This window comes from Colletotrichum godetiae, assembly GCF_030913485.1.
Source record: "Colletotrichum godetiae strain CBS 193.32 chromosome Unknown BDP55scaffold_55, whole genome shotgun sequence".
Classification (NCBI taxonomy): domain Eukaryota; kingdom Fungi; phylum Ascomycota; class Sordariomycetes; order Glomerellales; family Glomerellaceae; genus Colletotrichum; species Colletotrichum godetiae.
In genome coordinates, this window is record NW_026851303.1 from 260,495 (window position 1) to 270,989 (window position 10,495).

Consider the following 10,495-nt stretch of genomic DNA (forward strand, 5'->3'; position numbering starts at 1 on the left):
TGAATAATTGTTGGAGGGATAATGATGCTCGTAAGGATAAAAGTAAGCTCCGGCGATGTTTCACTTCATGTACGTTCAGAAGTTGCAGTAACATCAGTATTTATCTGGGTTGATAACAACATGTGTGACTTTGCCGCGGGTAGCGGGGCTGAGGGGCACCTCAACTTGCCCGAGGGTGACACCTTTCCCGCGGTCAAATGTTACCACAGTCCCGTCTGTCTCGAGCACAAGCCTTGCAACTTTAGCAGCTGGGCTTATAATTACTTGATAATTTGCTTAGTCAATGCATGGGTCAAAGGTCAAGTTTTCCGAGGAAATTGGCTACCGTTAGAGTCCAATTACACATGTGAATCCAGGAATCGTGACAACGTCACGTACATCTCAGGCTTCCAGGTCTAAGCATACACTTGCCTATTCTTTGCCATCCATGCTTCAAGCTCATCAATTCTGTCAAGCAAGCCAATATGTTCCGTATAGGCATCTGGACGAACGTAGACATACCCGGGGTTGTCAAATCCATACAACTTGTGCAAGCTCCCGCCTTGATCAAAATACCCCACATCCTCTTGACTGGAGATGATGTGGACACCAATAGGTCCACAGCCAGAAGCAGCAGCATTCAGCTCCTTCTCGGAAGCGAAATTCTCGCCCAGTCCAGTAAACAGAAGAAGCTGGTAGTCCAAAGAGCGGAAGAGATCATGAAGCTTCCCCTGCCCGTCCGGACCTATCAAGGTGCCATTCGGGGCTCTATCTCCTCCACGCACTGGACCATTAAAGTTGCTTCCAGTAGCAACGATGTCGCTCTTCCTGTAGCGGATGTGGAGTTGAGATGAAAATCTGTAAGCCATCTTCCAGCGATCCGAGTCCTTGAATATTAGAGGTTGAACGATCGGGCCCAAGTAGTTGCGAAGGAAGGTGGCAACGAAGTTCTGCGATGTCATGACTGTGAAGATGCGATCAGTTCTAGCAAGAACCGTCTTTCCCACCGGCGACCTCTCGTTGTTGTATGTGTCGAGAAACTTGGGGTCCCTCCTACAGTTCAGGACTTCCGCTAGCTTCCAGCCCAGGTTGATCGAGTCTTGTATGCCAGTATTCATGCCCTGGCCACCGGCAGGGCTATGAACGTGAGCTGAATCTCCTGCCAGGAAAAGTCGTCCATCTTGATAACTGTTCACGCCACGGTTGGACAAGTGAAACTTGCTCAGCCAAATAGGGTCGGAGAGCTCCCCTTGGCCTGGCGCCATCTTGTCGAGCTGGTCTTGGAAGTCCTGGAGAGTCGGGTCTCTTTCTGTCTTTCCGAGCCAGCTGCTCCCGGCAAGCCGAATAACGTCGTCGTCAAGCGGGATGACAATAAGCGAGCCTTGACCGAGAATGAACATCGCCTTGCCTTCCTGCGACTGCTTCCACTTGACGCGACAGTCGCAAAGGAGGAACTCCTGAGGGTATTCTGCGCCTTTGAACTGGAAGTTCGTGCCAGCTTCCCGGACGGTGCTGTTTGATCCATCTGCGCCAACAACATATTTGCAGCGGAAGTTTTCGACTTTTGATCCCCTCTTGAGTGTCACCGAAACACCGGTCTCATCCTGGGTGATCGATTGTGCCGTAGTTCCGCGTTCAGGCAGGGCCTTCGAAACCTCCTCCAGGCGTTTGCTTAAGAAGTGTTCCGTCTCAGCTTGTGATGCCAACAAAGGCCGCGGGAAGTCGGTCCCATATTCGCGGGCGAGTTCATCGGAGCTGCCAAACGTGATGTCGAGAAGTGGTTTCTGGTTGATCCACGTCGCGATGCCAGTCGGTTGCCGTGCCCGTGAGATGAGTTCCTGGACATCTCCATAGCGATAGAGCAATTCCTGTGTCCGGGGCTGCACAACGAGCGCTCTTGATTTATCGGATACTTCTTCCCTTGATTCCACAATCCGGAAGTCGACTCTTCTCGAGGCTAACTCGATAGCCAAGGTAAGACCAGTGGGGCCTGCCCCGACAATGAGGACGTCGATTTCAGGCATGTTGAAGTACGCAGATTCGGACGAGGAATTTCATCAATCCGTGCATGTCACTTTAATTGCAATGCGCGTTATATGAAAGCAAACTTCTGCGAGATCAAAACAACTTACCTCATTCTTTGCTCAGACTGTGATGACGTTATGGATGACGCAGGTCTCAGTCTGTGGCTTCCAACTAACGCTCTCGATTTGGCTTACCGTCAACACTCAGACAGCAGCAGAGCATTCGTGAAACAGGTCTAATCAATTTATGAGAAAGGTTGACAACGATTTAGTCCATTGAATGTCCCAGCCTTTATCACCAATAAGCATCCACGACGAAATCTAATGTGCCTCAGAAGAGATGCATTCATGGAAAATTATTTCCCATTCGAAAGTCCCATACCCAGCCACAACAACAGACAGTCGTGATTCGCTCTTTAGAAGTCTCGACATGTCACAATGAGTTTGTCCTCTCTCCAATGTTTTGCCCGCATGCTGGCATAGGGTACGTCGTTGGGCAATACTTACCGCAGGTTGGACATGCAGATGAAGAACCTTACCAGACCTCTTTGCTGAGTGTATTTGTCGGATTGGAAGTCCAATTCGACCTCGAGGCAAGGGGCCCGCGCAGGGGCCACTTACAGACCATACTTACGAGATCTACGGTCTACCCAACCTCCGGTTAGAACCTCCTTTTTACACCTTACGCAGAAGTTAAATATATATAGATTTTGACCTCTTCGTCACCCACGGTTCGAACCATCCCTGTGATAGGAATACCAACACTGATCAGTGGTTAAATCCCACTATCGCAGATCAGCAAGGCATCTCGCAAGCAGAAGAGACGACCTCCTCGAACGGAACGCGACAGGAGAATCGTGCTACCTACCCGACGGAAAGCAGGCGACAAGACGCGAATCTCTACGACGGAACGAAGTAGAGGAATCGCAGCCCTTGACTGCCCACGAAAGGTCGACGTCCATCACGTCAAAAACAAACCGCAATTGAAGGAATCGCGAGAAGGCGACCAAGCTACCTACGTCGCCCTCACGCGATTTGTCCTACTCAACAATCCACGGGCGGCCCGTACGCCAACAGAGGAAAACAAGCGAAATCACCAGATTCGCCAGATTGGCAAATCCACCGCAGATCTCGACCGTACGACGAAACAGGCCCAATTGGAGGATATAAAAAGGCACCTCAGGACCACAGAAACAAACTTTCAAGGCAATAGGGTGTTCAGGTAGGAACCAGACCCCGCCGGTAGCTCCAGGCGTATTTCTTGGTCGAATCCGAGGAGGCTACCGGGATCGACGGCGATATCGCCATCATCAAGACCGACTTCGAGATTCCAAGGTCAAGCTTCCCCTTCTCACCTACACCCACCACCCCTCGGCTGTTCCGAAGGAATAAGAGCCAGGCGGAGTTGAGACGAGGAAGGAAGGGATTCAGAAGCATCACAACGCTCACCCCGTAAAGGGGTGTGAGGTACCCAATTCTTCAGACTACACATCCTCGCCGAGCTACGAAGGCAAAGAAAGAGCCTGTTGCCCCAGTTGGCACGGGAGAAAGCCAAGAAGACGTCTGAGGAGAGAACACGAAGAGAGGGCCACCGGAAGACCTCTCTTATACGATAGGGTACGCCACAGGAAGAGAAAACCGTCAACAAGAAACATGGCGGCCAATTCAGAAGATCAAGAGCAGATGGTGACGAGGCTCGCCGCAAGGAGGTTGGAGGCCGCGGGAAGCTCCCAGACCCCGACAAACACGGCGAGCGACGACAGTGCGCTGCTACCACGACCAACAAGCGGATCTGACACATCCCCATCAAGATCAAACACGCCGGCCCCTACAAACAGAAGCACAAGCCAAGGGACGACAGGGGGCGAGTCAGCACGCAGAACGCGCGGAAGGACTCCCATCCCAGAAGATTGGGTTGAGATTAATCCGGAGTACTGGGGGAAATGGTCATATCGAGACTCAGACCACCCCAATGGCGAGCAAATTGATGCGGCGTTAGTCTTCATTATGGAGATGTACGCCCGCAAGGGGCTCGAAGGGCAACCCCTGTTCTACAGAGTCGTAGACGACCTAGGCGACTGGAAAGATGAATGGTTCGCCAGCGCTAATCCCGGTGTCGTCAAGGAGGTGAACAGATTCCTCCACTGCCGAGGCGTTCTGCCAGCCCAAGGGGCAAGGCGAAAGGCCCACGAGACACTCGCAGCGACAGTAGCCGCAGAGGACTTCACGCCATGGGACCAGAATCAGATCGACAGAGCAGTGTCAAAGTACGAAGAATTCAGCAGACGAGTGAACCAACCGGACTTTCTGCTGAAGATCACCAACGGTAACATCGCGGCGCCCAATCTAGCGCAGACAAGGGGGATCACACCGGAGGCGCGTCAGACGACGATTCCGCCCATCGCGGTGACGACCCCAACGACAATACCAATCCGAGGATTGATCCCAAGCACCCAACAAAGTACGAGGTCGACAATGCAGACACCACCCAATTACGCTGCCGCACGAGAAGCACGCGAAGAGAACGATCCAGCGGTAGCCAGCACAAGACAGTTCACTGACCTAAAGAAGATCTTTCCAAAAGAGAAATTGTACTCAGGGGGGAGATATGAGGTCCTGCAAGAAACCCTCACGATGTTCTACGACTACTGCGAAAAAGTCGGCATCCGAGAACACCAATATCATTCGGTAGTCAATGTCATACTGACAGGGAAAGCTGCCGAGTACTACTATCAAGCGGTGCGTAATATCGATCGAACCGACTTTCTCAGCATCGTTGACACAATCCGAAGTCGATTCGAGACCCAAGATAGGAGCCTCGAGCTCCTCTCGGAGCTGAGGGCATTGTCATTTAGCTCTGTAGCCAGAACAATGGAAGGAAAGTCGAGAATTGAGATCCTCGAGGAGCTCATCGACAGGATCGACAAACTGGCGAGGACGCAGCCAAATGAGGGGACCAATGAGCGAAAGGTCGGTTATCTATGTACGGCGGTACAGAGGGTACCAGAGGCAAAGATGACTCTACATCAACCGCCTGAGGACTACGAGACGCTGTGCTCGAGGCTGAGGTCCAGCTTCAACATCGAAGCCAGGATGCCAAATCAGACTCACCTCCAATCTCACGAAGGCCCTCACCAACAGCACTGGGTGGACCGCACGTACAATGGCAAAGGAAGAGAGGCAAGGTATGGCAACCGCCAGGGGGGAGGAACAGACTCCTCAGGGGGGCGCTGGTCCAACACCAACCGAGCACCGCGGAAAGGGAAGTGCTTTATATGCAAAAAGGAGGGTTGTTGGTCAAGCAACCACTCTGATGAGGAACGCGCCAAGTCGTACGACCAATACAGAAAGGCAAAGGGCACACAAGGCAAGACGGGCCATGATCGATTCAACCAATTCCTGGTGGTCTACGAGGACCATCCAACGAACGCAATCGAGTCGTCTGAGAGCGAGGAAGATCTTACCCCGTACACTCAAGACCTCGACTTCGACGAAGTTAACGATGTCACCCATTCTTTCTTCGCCCCGTCAACCTCAGGAGGATATACAATGCTGAACGAACAGAGAGCGGTACAAGCCCTAAATGAGCAGGCTTTCCTCCATGGTTGGCAAGGGAAGGTCCCTCAGCCAACGACAACGCTCAGCAGCACGGGGGACACGAATGCTAATACCGCAGCCATGGCTCGCACTAAGGTCAAAGGGCCTGGGGAGGAAAAGAGAACGATGGGCTTACAAGCACGCAATTTATACCCACCAGGAGGGTTCTACGGTAATCCAGTGCAAGCATTCCATGCCAGCGAAAGGTATGGCTCGGAAACCTTCCACGGGATTATTCCAGATACCGGGGCATCACAATGGTCGACGGGGGGCAAGGGACAATTCCACGCACTCCAAAAGATCTCACCAGTGACCCTCAACACTACAAACGCGGGCATTGCGAGGATCAGTTTCGGCCCAGGGGAAGAGATAAGTGCCTTAGGTACTGTGGATGTAAATACACGATTCGGAACGATGATTTTCCACATTCTACCCGTCAATACACCATTCCTCCTATGCCTGAACGACATGGATAAATTGGGCATTGTGTTGACAACACAAGGAATAGAATGTCCAATGGAAAGCACTCTGAGCTCGTCGATCGACGATGGGGGCACGCGTTTATGAAGCTTGAACCAGACGTCAAGTCCATCAATTACTTGACGGAAAGTGAACTCAAGCGACTACATCGACGATTCGGCCATCCGTCGGCGACGAGACTATACAATCTCCTCAAACATTCAGGGAACGATGTGGAAATAGGGGCTCTAGAGCAATTGACGATGGTGTGCCACCAGTGCCAAATGAACGCCCAGAGCCCGCGCAGATTCAAGTTCAAATTACACGACGACCTCAACTTCAATTGGGAAATCGTCGTTGATATCTTCTATTTGAACAGTCGACCAGTACTCCATATAATCGATGAAGCCACATCATTCCAAGGAGGCCAATTCCTTCGAGATATACAAGCCAAGACCGTGTGGGCAACGCTGAAGCGCTGTTGGATCGATACATACCAAGGTCCACCAGACGGCATCAGAACCGATGCCGGCACCAGCTTCAAGTCGGCGGGAATTCAGGGAGAATGCCACTTCGTACGGCATCCAACTGAAAGTCGTCCCTGTCGAAGCGCACCACAGTATTGGCAAGGTAGAAAGATCACACCAGCAGTTGAAAAGAGCTTTCAAGATCATCCAGGAAGAGAGCCCTAGTTCAACGGACGAAGAGTGCCTCCAGACGGCACTCAAGTGCTGCAATGATACCATGGGACCCAAGGGGCTCGTTCCGACGCTGCTTGTGTTCGGAGCATACCCACGAACGACGACGGCCTCACCGCCGTCACCAGATGTGACCCAGAGGGCGCGAGCAATCGAGAAAGCAATGAAGACTCTCCGCGAGGCAAATGCTAGAAGGCAAGTCAACGAAGCCATTGCTACGCGCAATGGGCCCGACGTGAGCCTCAACCTCGACATGCCCCTGAATTCGGAGGTACGGGTATGGAGGGAAACCACAAAGCAATGGACAGGCCCATACAAGTTAGTCTCAATTGACGAACGATCTTGTGTCGTCGCGAGAGATCGAGACCAACCACTGGAGGTGTCGATCACTGCGGTACGACCGTACCACGTCGACCCCAGCGGAGTGATTTCCAACCCACAAGAAGAAGAAGAGCCAGGGGAACCACCTCAACAAAGCGATGAGGGACAACCAAGCGATGAGGGGCAGGAAACCATCCTCGACGAGATCATCGTCGCAGCACCCTCAGACGATGAGGCAGAAGAAGAACCAGTACCCCCACCGCAAGCAAGACGCCGAGGAAGACCCCGAAAAGCACCTCAACGGCAATTCATGTCTGACACCAAGGCTACTGCTGTCTTCTACACGGCCAAGGAGAAAGCAGACTTCGCGATGGCGGTCAAGCTAAGGGAACAAGGGATAATCACAACTGCAGGACGACCGTACGAAGGCTCCGACCTCATCGAAGCCGACACACTGCGCGATCGAGGGGTCTACAGATTCATCACCTACGACCCAGAGAAGCACGCGAACCTCCGCATCTTCAAGTCGCGAATGGTCCGCGAGATCAAAGGAAAGGGGACAAATCAGCCGTACGAGAAATCAAGGCATGTGATACAAGGCTACGGCGACGTCGAGAAGGCGGCACTGCTCACGCAGTCGCCGACAGTTCAGCGCTGCAGCCAACGACTAATGATGGCATTGATGGCATCACTACGGCAAAGAGGATACCGGATCTGGAGTCGTGATATCACCCAGGCATACACCCAATCGGCGACAAGGCTCACGAGGAAGATATTGGCTTACCTACCAAGGGAGATGGCAAGCAAATACCCGGACGACACGATTATCGAAGTGCTGAAGCCACTCTACGGCCTCGCAGAGTCAGGCACTCACTGGTGGGCAACATACCACGATTTCCACATCGACAAGCTCTCGATGATTACATCGACGTACGATCCTTGCCTCCTAGTTTCCGCGCATGCAGACGATCCATTTGGAATCGTCGGAATGCAGACCGACGACACATTAGGGCTTTCTGATGCGGCCTTCATGGAGAAGGAGACAAGGAGCTGGAGAAGGCAAAGTTTACCGCCAAGCCAAAAGAGATCCTCACAGAGGACACACCACTTGCGTTCAACGGCGGGATCCTCACGATCGAGGGCGAGAATGTCGTCTTCCGACAGAAGGGGCAAGGCGAGAAGATCACCCTCATCGACCCAAGGGCAACCGACTGCCAGAAGCGGTACAAAGCAGAGCTCGCACGAGGAGCTTACATCGCAAGCATCTGTCAGCCAGAGGCCACTTTCGACTGCGCGAGGGCAGCGCAGGCCACTTCGCCGACGGAACGCGACTTCGACGCCCTCAACCGACGGCTACAGTGGCAGCAAGTGAACCTCGATAGGGGGCTCGTGTACCAACCCATCGACCTGAGGGAGGCGAAGCTCTACGTGTTCGTCGACGGCTCATTCGCGAATAATGACGACCTCACATCGCAATTGGGATATGTGATAATCCTTGCCAACGAGGCAATGGGAGAGGAGAACTTCACGATCCGCGGTAATGTCATCCACTACTCGTCGACGAAGAGCAAAAGGGTCACACGAAGTGTACTCGCCTCAGAGGTCTACGGCATGGTTAACGGCGTCGACATCGCACACGCGATCTCAACGACGCTGAAGAGGATTACCGATCGACTTGACATCCCCACGATACCGACAATCGTCTGTACCGATTCGTACTCGCTGTATGAGTGCCTCGTCAAACTGGGCACCACGAAGGAGAAGAGGCTGATGATAGACATCATGGCCCTCCGGCAATCGTATGAGCCCGCGAGATCCTCGAGATCCGTTGGATCAACGGGGACGATAATCTGGCGGATGCTTTCACGAAGGCAACGCCCAACAAGGGGCTCGAGCACTTCGTCGGCGAAGGAAGGGCGACGATACGGATGGAGGGATGGGTAACCCGCAAGGAGCAGAAGAAGGAGGAAAAGGGGCAGCCTCGGCGAAGGAGCCCGAGATCGAATTACACTTCCAACCGCCGTAGTTGGGCGATGAAAGAGAGAGATAGTCAGTGTCGGATTGGAAGTCCAATTCGACCTCGAGGCAAGGGGCCCGCGCAGGGCCACTTACAGACCATACTTACGAGATCTACGGTCTACCCAACCTCCGGTTAGAACCTCCTTTTTACACCTTACGCAGAAGTTAAATATATATAGATTTTGACCTCTTCGTCACCCACGGTTCGAACCATCCCTGTGATAGAATACCAACAGCCGTAGTCTGATCATAAGGCGTCCAGCTCTTCTTTTGTGAGAGCCGTTTGTTCACCTTGCTCTCCCTCAGCCTCTTATCCCGCGCAGCGAATAGCGCGACTTGAGCGCGCTCCCAGTTTCGAGCCTTGCGCGCGAAAGCACTAATTTCTCTCCAAGTGTTTCCGCTGATATCGTTTCCAAAGAATGTCACCAAACACCCTTCGCTCACACTCCATGCCTGTGCAGCAGCACGACGTCCCGCAGTCGTTTCTGATCCGAGTCTGGCCCTTCGCAACAGACCCAATCACATTGACGACTCCGTTTCAACGCTGACAAATCGATCGGAGTGAAAAATTTCATTGGCAAACAGCCATCGGTTAGAAGCGTGTTGACAGCGCGAGCAACTCGCTGTGTTGCTGCGTACTGCTCTGATGGTCAAACCTAGTCCGGATTCGTTGGGCAGTATCGGCAAAGTCCCCTCTCTTCTGGCAGGTGACGGGTTCATAGCCGTCAGACGACAGACAGAGAACTTGGCATATTTCATAGAGAACTCCTTCTTCCCAGGCATGATGAGTGTTGTGGTGGCGCTGTAGTCGCGATTTTCGTGAGTCCGAGGCGACTGTTGGGCTGCGACTCCGTTGGATAAGCAAGGTGCGCAGGTTTGGCACGGGCTGAGCACGGCGGCAACGGGATATTTGATTGGTCAGTCATGGGGCAAGGGCAAGGAAAGGAAGACTTTAAGTACCCAACCATCCGCCCGCACGCTCAACCATTGTTGTCACCGCTCGCTCATCGCAAACTCCACAGCAACCATGACAAGCCTCGGAATCGATCTCGGCACTACATTTACATGCCTTTCACTTCGAATGCGGACGGCAATCTCGAAATCTTAGAGTTGCACCATGGAAGTCGCATTCACTCGCTCCGTCGTGCAGATCGCCAAGGGTAAATGGTCCATTCCGGCGGCACGGACTTGGCCAGTCCGCAACGCAAACATCTGTCACTCGCGAAACGTCTCATTGGTCGAACCTCAGACGACAGGCAGCTCGCTGAGATATCAAGTCAGTTTGCCATATCGTTGGAGATGATACACCTCGGTTTTCCACCGGCGTACCGGGTGAAGCAGTCCTCCCTGAAGAGGTTTCTGCCTTTATCCTGACGCATTCGTAACCTTGCAATTGCG

General features: G+C 52.9%; 1 protein-coding gene across 1 annotated transcript; it reads right to left on the reverse strand.

Annotated features, from left to right (window-relative positions):
• Positions 1 to 107: 107 nt before the first annotated feature.
• Positions 108 to 2,057, reverse strand: BDP55DRAFT_678342 (FAD binding domain-containing protein). The gene has a single exon (XM_060575983.1). The coding sequence runs from the start codon at positions 2,001 to 2,003 to the stop codon at positions 396 to 398; it is 1,608 nt and encodes a 535-aa protein (XP_060424704.1). The 5' UTR covers positions 2,004 to 2,057; the 3' UTR covers positions 108 to 395.
• Positions 2,058 to 10,495: the final 8,438 nt, after the last annotated feature.

Coding starts and splice junctions, on each gene's coding strand:
- BDP55DRAFT_678342 (XM_060575983.1), bottom strand. CDS start 2,003: ATGCCTGAAATCGACGTCCTCATTGTCGGGGCAGGCCCCACTGGTCTT.